The 12,185-nt window shown below is 45.4% G+C and overlaps 1 protein-coding gene across 3 annotated transcripts in view; it reads left to right on the top strand.

Moving 5' to 3' along the window:
- The first annotated feature begins 11,276 nt into the window (after positions 1 to 11,276).
- Positions 11,277 to 12,185, top strand: part of LDLRAD1 (low density lipoprotein receptor class A domain containing 1) — a 132,605-nt gene continuing 131,696 nt past the window's right edge. For all 3 annotated transcript variants that reach the window (XR_015307510.1, XM_086952513.1, XM_086952507.1), the window contains exons 1-2: positions 11,277 to 11,420; positions 12,020 to 12,080. Coding sequence is in view for 2 of the 3 variants with exons in the window: in XM_086952513.1 (XP_086808639.1) it covers positions 11,400 to 11,420; positions 12,020 to 12,080 (82 nt within the window). In the remaining variant the exon portion in view is untranslated. The remainder of the gene's footprint in view (positions 11,421 to 12,019; positions 12,081 to 12,185) is intronic.

Below are 12,185 nucleotides of genomic sequence, written 5' to 3'. Positions count from 1 at the left end.
CATTTTCAGAGATAGTCTTACAAATTTTATTATATTCAAATGTGGTTGTGGCAAGCCCAGACTCATCCATTAAGCAAGCTATAATAGAACCTAAGCTATTTCTCACAACATTATTACAAAATGCAATGGAATCTACCTTATGCTTTTTCAGCTTCATTCCTTTACTCTTCGGGAACTCAAAGGTATCCTTTCTACTCAAATTCCTATCCTTTATCCAGATGTTTGATTTAATAATAATAAGATTATGATAATAGCACATTTGTTTATTATATCAAAATATAAAAGGAGGGAAAGTAACTCAGCTGACAGCAAAATGTGATCTATGGTGCTCTCCCCACGATTTCCAAAGGACGGGGAACGCATGTCCTCTGGGCCACTAGTATCACTGACAAAGTTTATTTTATACTTCGAAATCAATGTATTTAGGGTCTCACGGTAAAACGTTTGCATAAAACGGGTGACAACGTTAATTGATTTGCTAAAACCACAAACTCGATTATCATAGTGGTTACCTTAAACAATGTTAAAATCTCAAACCCAAATTTTGTAAACAATGTGTTTTAATTTTTGTAAAAAATCATCTAAATAATTTTCTAACTGGTCAATCCCTTCGCTCATTGACTGATTAAAAATATTTTAATAAAAGTTTATCAGCAGAATAAATGGTTCATCAGCAAAAGTTCAAATAGTAAAAATAAAATAAGGAGAGGACCAGCACTCTAGAGCGTGTAAATCTGCGAATTAGATGGCAATGCTAGGTGAAAAAGGCACAATAACCATCAATATAAACATCTGTCAGACAGGTTTCTTGACAGCAAATGATGTCCGAATGATTACCAAAGTTGACTCAATCAGGATTCGAAATCTTTGGGCGTACCCCTGTAATGTCCCATAAGATAAGGCTGAGAGGCTTCCCTACATGATTAGCTGGGGCGATGGTAGGCGATCTGGGGTACAGCGACAAGATGTGCCCTTGGGAGGTGCTGAGGAGGAGGCACAACATGCCTACAAAATGTTATTCCTCCTGTTTCGGAGCCTCCTGGACCCCTACCTCCGAGACAGAAGCCCTGTTAGAGAAACGTGAGACCAAATCTTCCAAGGTGGATAATGGCTCTAGCTAGTTTTGTTTTGGTTCAGCAAACAATGGACTGTTTGAATTGTGCCAGGCATTGCTCACTGCACCATTTGCCCTAGATAAGAGGTGCTTGTGCATGCACATCCTCAACTCAAGTATTTTCAAGTGCACTCATATGTGATAGTAACGTAAAAGGAGGCTCTTAAATAAAATGTTTGCCTAGTATCACCCAACGTAGACAAGCAGGGAATCCGGTATTGATTCTAGATTGTCTGGCTCCACATGTTGAAATTCAGTCACCAGGTGTATATCTCTTTCTTTTATTTCTGTTTTACAACAAAAGTCACTGTTTTGTTTTTCATTCTTGACCCACAATGAAAAACCGACACAACCATATTAGAACCGACTCTGGGCCCCTGACACAACTACCAAGCAAAAAATGCATTTATTTTGAGGGTGTCACACTCCAAACATCCCCATTACCACCCCACTCTACCCCCCCCCCCTCCCCTCCCCACCGAAGCTACGACCCTGCCAAATGCTGTTAAGAATAAGCACTGGTATGCAAAGCGAGACCGGGAGACTCCCAATGTTTAAAGCCAAAATGGCTTCGTTGTGGCTGTCTCTCGTCTGAAATTACCTCTGCTTCAATAGACGTAAATGGGGGAAATATATTCTCCAGATTATTGTTTTTAAACCTCCCACTTACCTCTCCTTAAATGTTGGGCATGTATGGTGATTGTTACAGCTATCAATAGCTTACTTGGGTTCTTCGTACTGAATGTTTCATAAACAAAATACAGTAAAGTATCCCTATGTATATAGCTACGACTGTGGGCATTTTTCTTTACTGCTATTACAATAAATAGGAGGACTAAATGCATAGTTGCCAACATTTGAAGAATAATTCCCGGGACACTTTGAAGCACAGGGCTGCAGCAGATAGAAAGTTCTTGTTTACGTACCTGTGTGTAATAAAGAGGAACCGTTTCTGCAACAATATTATCCGGGACAGTCTCCAACTTGCTGGGACAGGCCCTTCACAAACGGGACAGTTCGCAGCTATGTGAAGTGCTCTAACAGTTATTACCTGACAAATAGATGCCTGTTGCACACTGCGCATGCTCGAGAAGTTTAAAGGGCATGCATGGTTCGGAAATCTTCAAGATCCCTTATCTGACCCTGTGCTGATTGCAAGTTGTATTGCTGACCTTTTGTTCATTTTCTTATTCACTAAAAAGTATGTTAATTGCACTGTTTTGCTGTTGGTCTTTAATTCACTTTATAATTACCTGTTGAAAGTCCTGTCGGTATCGCTCCTTACAGAATAATCAGATAACCCGCTAACGCTTGCTTAATCTATGTAACTTGCCTCTCTTGGAGCCAGAGTTCTATAGGCTCAAAGTTTTTGGATTTACTTATCCCCAAAGTGGTTCTTCGTATACATTGCAGACTCTTAACTATACAGGTTCAGACTGGGACAGAAAATAGGTCCGGACACCAAATTAAAAGTGGTCCCTATTAGTGAATTCGATAGCTAAACAAATGTCCCATGTTTGCAAATTGGGCAGTCTTGAACTTGTTAAGTACAAGTGTTTTGCAAGGTATGGGACGACTGCGTGGATTTGAGCTTGCTGAAGGCAACATTTGTTTTAACATCAGGGAAATTGGCAGTAAAACCCGGACCAGCAGTAGGTCTCGCATTTGTTAAAGTTAGAGCTGTTGGTGTTGAAAATAACAATGTTTTTTACTTTTATTTTTTATTTGCAGTGGAGTTATATTTGCACAGCATTATTGCCAATGGTATAAAAAAGCAAAAGTAAAAACCATTGTCATTTTCAACGCCAAGAGCTCTAAATTTAACAAATACAAGACCTATTGAATTGGAAAGGCAATCGGTCTCGCCTTTGTTGGAGTTGGAGTTATTGGCATTATAAATGCCAATGTTTAATCTCCGATAACCACACCCAGATCGCGCAGCGCTTGGGATATAGACATGATTGACAGTCACATCGGACGAACGATGGACCTTTTGCTGCGGTCAACTAGAGCAGGTATCCCTGAACTACCCTCGCAGACTAATACACTTCAAGTTCCTACACAGCGTATATCGCACCCAGACACAATTGCACCGCATGGGCTTATGATCCGACACAACATGCTGGAGATGTGGGACACAACAGGCTACTTCCCTGCATGTGGCCTGGGAGTGCTGACAACTGGCTGGGTTCTGGTATGAGTATTCAACCACATAGAGGACTAACAGATCAGAAACTACAGAGAACGCCCCTAGTGGCACTGCTGGGTTACCTGCGAAACGTTCTGACCGCAGGACGGCAACTTACAACACTCCTACTCCTGCTGGCAAAAAGGTGCGTTGGTATTCACTGAGGGAAGGCCACAACTCCAATCATAAAAGACTGGGTGGCAGATATCACATACTGCAGAGATCAGCTGACATGTTATTGGGAACTTATGCCCGTCTGCTCCCACCCAAGGACATCTGGTCTCCATTCATATGCTGGCTCTGATCCGAAGATGAGGATATGCTATAATACACATAATACGACCTAATCCACACACACTATACTCCACACACACCAACTGGCTGGACGCTGACTCCAGAAAGGGGATACGGATAAATGTGGATCCCGATTGGTGAAAGGTCCACTTGGAGACTTTGATGCTAGATCGGAGAAAAGGCTGAATGCTATTTGCCTATATCTGTCGTGACAAGTTCCAGAAACACTGGATATAAATAACCAAACTTGTGTAAAGTACATAAATGTCGGGTCATATGTGTAATGCGTGTCTTGCAATGCATTCAAACACAAATGTTGTATAAACAGTAGCGGTTGTTTTATGGTAATAACTGTAAATTCAAATAAATAAATGCCAATGTTTTTTTACCTAGCCATTTTGCAAGGGGCACCTGCAAAGTTGGAGTTATTGGCATTATAAATGGCAATGTTTTTTAGCTAGCCGTGTTGACCTCTTTTGGTCACATATGGTACTGCACCCTGCAGAAGATATGGTAAATCCATCCTACCCATAGTGCATTGCATGCAAGAGAGTACCACAAGTACATTCAAATAGCTATGTCCATGTATACATTTAGTAGCTTTGAAATTTGACAAAATTATTATTATATTGAATCCGGATTAGGTTGTTCCTGTGTGGAGCTGATGAAGGTAAATTTATAGAAGGTCTCATATAAATGAGAGTTGTGCTAGTGAGTAAAGTAACAACTGCCAGCCCTGACTAGGACTAAGCATGTGTCTTGCCTGAAGCCCTTTAAATAAAGTGTTCTGGGGCTGTAATTGTTACCTAGGGAAACACTGAAGACAGCACAGGAAAGGGAGAGCAGGATCAGCAGGTGGCTCAGCACCCCATGTGGAGCATCCCAGGGCCTTCAACCCCAGTAGGTTTTGAACCAGACACTGACTGCTAGCGCCAAGACAATGGCTGTGTCATTGTTCACCCTAAACGTCAGAAGTGAGAAGGATCATGTTAGGCGGGTCGGCACATTGCGCCTCCTGGCCACTCAGAACCAAGATATTATTTTCTGCAGGAATGCAGATTCTGTATGCCCAGTCGTACAGCCAGTTCGAACGGCAGTGGACTCACTGGCCATCGTTCTGGTCTGGAAGAAACAAGTGCAAATCATCTGGAGTGGCCATTCTGATCAAGAAGAGGGATTTCACCATGGACAAGGTCTCCGAGCAAGTTAACGGCAGAGTGCTGGTTGTGTACGGCTCGTGAGCCGGTGATCCTGTTAGGCTCTTCAATGTCTATGACCCCCAGGGAAGAATGAGAGACTCGAGATGTTCAGGGTACTTAGGATGCAACTCATGTCCTCCAGGACCATCCTGATCAGTGGTGATTTCAACTGCACAGTAGAGTTGGATGGACGCACTGTCTCAGGCTCTGTAAGGATGGACGTGACATCCAGGCTGATGGTGGAGCTGATAGGTAAGGCAGTTCTCCGGGATGTCATCGGGAGCATGAGGCCGAACTCCAGGAGTTTTTACTGGAGTAGGCCAGACCAATCTGTGCATTCACGGATCAACTTTCTGTTCACCTACCCAACTGTAAAGCATGGGCGAAGCTCCATGGTCTCCATCCACTTCTCTGACCACAGAGCAGACAGTTTCGAGGAGGAGCTTGCAGGGAAGTTTAACGCTGGCCCAGGATCGTGGAAAACAAACTGCTTGTTGCTGGAAAATGAGAAGTTAGTGGCGAACCTCAGAGTCATGTAGGTAGAGTGGAGAGACATGAAGGACCTCTTTCAATCGGCCAGTGAGTGGTGGGAATGGGTGAAGAACAGGTTCCAGAGCTGTTTCCAGGACGCAAGCAGAGCTGCTGCATGGGAAAATCAGTCGTTCAGGAAGCTGCAGAACAAACTGCAGCAACTGTACAAATTCGAGCTCAGGGGATGGGACGTGGATGACACACTGGAGGAAACCCAAAAAGGGCTCACTGAGCACTTTACAGAGGAATCTAGGGAAATCATCTTCCGGACCAGAACCGAGAACCTCGAGAAAAACGAGAAATGCAACTTGATCTTCTTCAAGAAACTTCACTCAGCCGACACACCGCTGGTAGAGCTCCGGGACTCTGAGGGCAACCTCCAAGGTGAGAAAGAGCAAGTCATGAGAGTCATAATCGACTTTTACGGCATGCTTTACTCACCAAAGTCATCAGAGAGAGCCCAGGCGGATAGTTTTCTGGAGGGCATCTCGAAGACACTGGGTCCAAAAAAGAGAGAGGGCCTGAACACGCCCTTCACCCTGGAAGAGTTGCACTTGGCCGCTACGACCTCCAAGAGAGGCAAGACGCCTGGAAATGACGGTCTCCCAGTGTAACTTCATGTCGTACTGTGCAGCCTGTTCGGCCTCAACTTGCTGGACCTCTAAGAGAAAATGGTGGGCAAGGGCAGTATGCAGCAATCCGTTCGAGAGGGTATCATAACACTTTTGTACAAGAAGAAGGGAGAGAGAGAAGACCTCAAGAACTAGAGGCCCATCTCTCTCCTCAATGCAGACTACAAAATTCTTGCGAAGGTGATGGCCAACCGCCTAAACAAGGTAATAGTGGAGATAGTCCACTCAGACCAGACGTGTGGGATACCGGGTGGGCAAATCGTGCACAGCCTGGCCATGGTCCGGGACACAATCAAGTACGTCAAGAGCCACAAGGTTCCAACTCCCTTGGTCTGCCTGGATAATGTAAAGACATTTGACCGCATTTCCCATGAGTACATGGACTGGACACTCAGAGCACTAGGGCTGAGAGTCTTCTTCTGTGACGTGGAGACCATAATCTATAAAGATATCTCTAACACCGCATTGGTTAACGGCAAGAAAAACTATCCCTTCCCCATCCTGTCAAGCGTCAGGTGTTAGGCAAGGCTGTCTTCTCTCCCCTCTTCTGTTCATCTGCGTGATTGAGCTCCTCGCCAAATGCATCAGACCGAACAGGAGCATCAGAGGAGTAACAGCCCCAGTAAGCAACGGAAAGGGTGAAGTGAAGTGTTGCCTCTACATGGATGACGTCTCAGTCTTCTGCATGGACAGACTATCCGTGAGAGAACTGGAGAGTACTAATATCGACTTGTATTGAGTTTGGAAAGGTGTCAGGAGCAAAGATCAACAGCACCAAATTGGAAACCCTACTTTTCTGATGCTGGACCCCCACCCAAGACCCACTGCCCTTCCCCATCAAGCAGGACTTCCTTAAGATCCTTGGAGTCTGGTTCAGTGGCAAATGTGTAGCGGAGAAGACATGGGAAGAGAGACTGGCAAAGACAAGGCAGAAGCTGGGACTCTGGAGCTTCTGGAAGCTGACAATCGAAGGGAAGTCTTTGGTCCTGTGGAATGAGACTCTGCCAGTGCTCTAGCATGTCACCCAAGTGTGGCTTTTACAGTCCCGCACAGCCAAGGCCATCATGAGAATTATCTTCTACTTCACCTGGAGCTAGAAGATGGACAGAGTGAAGAGGGCGGTGATGTTCAAGACTCATGACAAGGGAGGCAAGGGAGTGCCAGACATCGCCCCTATCCTGAGGGACTGCGTGAGGAGCACCCTGAAGACCGAAGATGAGAGCCACCTCGGCTTTCTGATGGCACGATTCTTCCTATTGCCAACGTGGAGGTACCTCAGATGGGGTGAGTGGGTGAGCGCAGTCCAGTAGAACTGGGAGACCCCGTAGTTCTACAAGGAAATGGAAAAGTTTGTGAAGGAGTTCGGGCTGGAGGCTGCTGCCACATGGACCTTGAAGCTTGTCCAACGCCAGATACGAGCAAAGGACATCAGCGAACCAATCGGCGTACTCTCCTCTGCCAGAGTGGCCGACATGCAGGGAAATGCTGCATTCAAGAATCCATACAAGGAGGACATTCCGTGAGAGCCTTCATGCAGGCAAGAGGACTCAACCGATACAAGTCCTACCCGAGAGGATGCATTGCAGACGAGACGACTTACCATCTCTTCTGGGAGTGCGCGCAAGCACAAGACCTACTGAAGGCCCTAGGCATGGAGCTTAGGGCCTGGATACCGAGAGACTGTGATGTATGGTTTGTTCCCAGGGACACACACACTGAATGACCTCCAGAACTGCTGGAGGCTCCTGTGCTGCCTGAAATATGTTCTTTTTTCCAGAAAACGCCTGGTAGTAGGGAAGAAGGAGACATCGACCCTGGTGTGCCGTAAGATGATCCACAGCATCCTGCGTGACTACGCAGCACTGGACGGATCAGATGAAGACAGCAACGACAAAACCTGAGGACCCAAAGGGGCCCCCTTGTACTTTCGCACAGGGGGCCCTGAAAGGCTCAAGTAACAAAGAAGACAACGACAGCTGAGGATCCAAGGGGTTCCCCTGTACTTACCTGGAGGGGCTCAGGGGTGCCACAAACCTGTTTTCTGTTCTTTCTTCCCCATGCCCAGGAACTGGTCAGTGAGAGGGGAGAGGAGAAGGCGGATGAAGACAGGTGGAGTAAATGTAGTTATTTACTGTATGTATTTGACTAACGTGAGAGAGGTGTGGTGCAGGTGCCAGGGCAGCTGACTTTGGGGCACAGGGTTCACGGTTCGATCCCCGGCGGCAGCTCAGCTCACCACCATGTGGCTCTGGGCAATAGCTCACTTAATTTCCACGACGGCCCCCAGCACCTTGAGACCCGTAAGGGTGAGTAGCTTGCGCTTTACAAATATGGATTTACATTTTTTTATGTGACCTTTTTCCATCACAGGTAAAAAGTCAATGAAATAGCTTGTGCACTAGTTGTGAAGTTTGTTACCAACGACTTACAATTAAAAAAGGCCATTGTGGAAGGTGACGATTGACGTTTCTGAACCAAAAACGAGGCCCTAACAAGGGTAAAAAAAAAAAGAAATGTTACCTAGGGAGTAACAACATATGTAACGGGGGCGTCCTCATGGGAGGTTAAAAGAAGAAAAAAGGCGGTACTAAGGAGGGACTAAGCCTATTGGTTCCCAATGCTATAGGGCTCGCACTGACATTATTTTGATCTATTGTCATTGTAAATGTCATAGTTTTTTTTTTTCTTTTGTAATTGCATCCAGATATTTAATACAACAAGTAACATTTGCATTACAATAACATTACACCTACTGCCAGGCTGCGATTAGCATAAAGTACGACACACACCTATCGAAAACAGGGGCGGGCTTAAAGCCCCTTTTTGAAATATATTGTTAACCATAGCTCTCGCAGACGAGGAGCGCATGCGCTTCAATGCCATGCGAGACCTAAAAACAGCCCACACACTGACCTGTCAGACCAGCCCGTCCGAAACTGCCTGACTGCCCTATAGGCCAATCGGACCCTGTCTATCTAAGTACTAGGATGCAATTTATACAGGGTGAAAAGAACAGGTCTGAACATAAATCAAAATGTCTGACTGTCTTTTCTACCCGAAGTTCTGGTTAGGTGGCCCTGGGCTGCAGGCACCCCATCACAGAACCGCCCCCTACAGTTGCAAGGCACGAGCCTCAGCTGTCAGTCACTCTAGGCCAGTGCACGCTCCTCTGCTGCTTTCCGATCTCCTGCCCGTCCTCGGGATGAAGATGAGGGGCCGGAAGTGGACACAGCACTGTTTCCTTGAAGCAGCAGGCAATGGCAGGGTCTTGGACGTACTGCTCAATCCGGTAAGATAACTAGAGGTGAACTTTTTAGTGCCTTTTGATTTATTAAATAAACTTAGGCCTGACCCTAAAAATAGGAAAAAAAGCTCTGTTGTAAATTGTGTGGTGATTTTTATGTTTTCACTATTCAAATTGTAGAACGTGAATGTCAAGGTTAACATAATGCTGGAGACTATTTTAATGTTTACATATCTGCCTTTCCCTGAATTTAACAGAGAACTCTGGGGCATATTACCAAGGGCCTTATCGCCGCTTTAGCTGGAATTCTTCCCGCTAAAGCGGCGATAATTTTATCGCCCTATTACCTAGCTGTCGCTAACACCAGTTAGCGACAGCTAGTAGGAGACAGCAATCATCTTGGGGCCCACTTTGCATGTCAGCGATAATTATCGCTAATGACATGCAAAGTGGGCGTGCCAAGATGTTAGCGACTGGAAACAGTCGCTAACATCGCTATCTCCTATTATCAACTTTTGGAAATATTCGCGCTAAGCGCGAATATCTCCAAAAGCTAACGCCTGCCCCAGAGCAGTTCTTAGCCATGTTACTCAATGGTAGGTGGATAACATGGCTAAGAGCATTAGCTCGGTAATGCATGAATATCGCGGACTTTTCAGCTATATTCATGCATTTCGGCCGATTTTTATCGCTTAGGAGATAAACCTTGATAATAGCAAGGCTCCTAAGCGATAAAAATAGGCGATGCACGGCGTTAAAATAATAGCCGCTAACCAAGCATAGCGATAATTATCGCTTATGCTTGGTAATATGCCCCTCTGTCTTCCTGCAGATATTCACTGAGCTCCATTACACCTGCAGCCCAGCTCAGATGCAAACATACAACGCAGAAGCACCCATTTTTAGATCAGGTGCACTCAGCTATGCTTCCTTTAGTGTGTTTTATCTTTTAAAGCCGCTTTGGGTAGGGGGGAAATCTAGTGCCTGCGATGCTTGGATCGGTTCTATTTTGACTTGGATAGTAGATAGTTTTCAGATATTGGCCATCCTAAGCATTATTAGCATGGAGGAATTAATGTACTGCCACTTGGATCCATTATCATGTACTGAAGGCATGGTGAAAAACATTGGTATCATCAGCAGTCCTATGTGCTTGAAAACAATTTGCAGACATGTGTCCATTATGTGCTTTTATGCGACACTTTTAGGATCATGCTGCTATCCCTTAAAATTGCCCCCTTTATCACATTTCCGTAAGATTGCTAAGGGGAGAACTACAAAACACTGGGAAAGTATCTTTATTTTTTCCAGTTTTAAACAATGACCTGTTGATTATGTGTGCATTTAAAAGGCAAGACTTGCTGAACCTTTTCAGTACATTTCTTTTAGTCAGGGCCCTCAAATTTCCTTGTTAAACTGTTTCTGAATCAATTCCAGTGCAATCAATGTCACTGGTCCGATCTACATCAGAATGTACTATTTGTGCAAATGTTCCTGAAGAAGTCCTTGTGTATTTTAAAGTGCACAATTTACCTGCAAACGCCCTCATTTGCAGTAGGGCCCATGGGAACCTTACCACCCACTGACCTATAGGGCAATCTGGCAGTGCCCGAATGGCTGTCTGAAAATGTCAGGTGGTGGACCGTTTTTTGATGATTTAGGGGATATTGGTTTTCCTAATATTACCACAAACATTTCCTGCGGCAAAAACAAATGCACCAGCCTCCCATACCTTGCAAAACACGTATGTAGATAGCATTAGAGGTTCAAAACAGTTCCAATTTACTTTTTTGGCTATCTGGTTTGCTAATGGGGGCCTCTTTTATTTTGGTGCCATGGCGGGCCTATTTTCTGTCCTAGGCCCACACTGAAGGAAGCCCCCTCCCCTTCTCGCCCTCTGCATGGTTCCATCGCACCCGCCTGCCCCCCAGAGCCCTACTTCACCTGTGTTTGGTAACCTACCGTGCAGCGCCGATTTACCCAGGGTTCCGAGGGAGCAGTGAGCAGTGTCTCCGCACTTCCTCCTTTGAAGTAGGCGCCTCGTGTCCCTCACCCGTGTCCCTGGCAACCTGGGACGCTCTAGGCGAGAGCGCCAGTGTGTACCTCGGTGTGCGGCTGACTGCAGACTCCGAGCAGGAGCCCACGTCTGCCCCGGGCTTTCACCTCACAGGGAGAGATTCCTACACAGGAGTGCGCCATGAACAAAACTCACCCTCAGGCAAGTGGCACTTGGACTCCTATGTTGGTAGAGGGGGAGGGGTACATTCAGCGTGACACAGTCAGAGAAAGACATGTATGCACCCCCGTTTTAATGCTGCAAGCAAACAGAGTTATTATTTAACACGACACAAACGCAGCGAGTGTCATTTTTTTCTGTTTCGTTCCTGGACATTTTTACGCCTAGAAGAGGTTACTTGGCATAACTTGTTTTGTAAATACTTATTCATTTGTGCACCAGTAACTTGAATAATCTTAAGTGTTGTTCAGACAAGGTGTAACTCTGTAAGCTCCCTGTGAAGGTATATCATTTGCCTGTGGGCTGCGGAAGATGTCTTACTAGAGGAAACCCTGGCTTAACCATGGTGATTTCAAAACACTACCAATGACATATTTATCCCGATGCTCATTGTTGCATCAAAAACAACACATCAGCAGAGTCAAACTTTGCCACATCACAACATAGCTTACAAAATCCAAGAGCTGTTTTCAATTTAAAAGTTCGTTTAGCGCTGGTGAAAGCTTTGGTCCATTGCATGCTCTTTGGCCGTCCTCTCCAGGACCACCAAGGGATTTGACTCTATTTTCACTTGTTTCTAGAGAGGGAGTTTTGATGCCACCTCCTTCGGCTCATCGGTGTCCATGCTCCCCAGGGAAGAAGGTACAAATGAAACCGCTGTTTATATTTTATGAACAAATGAAAGAGAGAAACGTGTCAATATATAATGGTGTCTGTAACAATAGCTTCTGTTTTGTAAGCAAATAG

Source organism: Lissotriton vulgaris, chromosome 1_1 (genome assembly GCF_964263255.1).
Source record: "Lissotriton vulgaris chromosome 1_1, aLisVul1.2, whole genome shotgun sequence".
In the NCBI taxonomy this organism is placed as follows: domain Eukaryota; kingdom Metazoa; phylum Chordata; class Amphibia; order Caudata; family Salamandridae; genus Lissotriton; species Lissotriton vulgaris.
The sequence above is the reverse complement of the archived record's forward strand: the minus strand, read 5'-3'. Positions and strand labels throughout refer to the sequence as shown.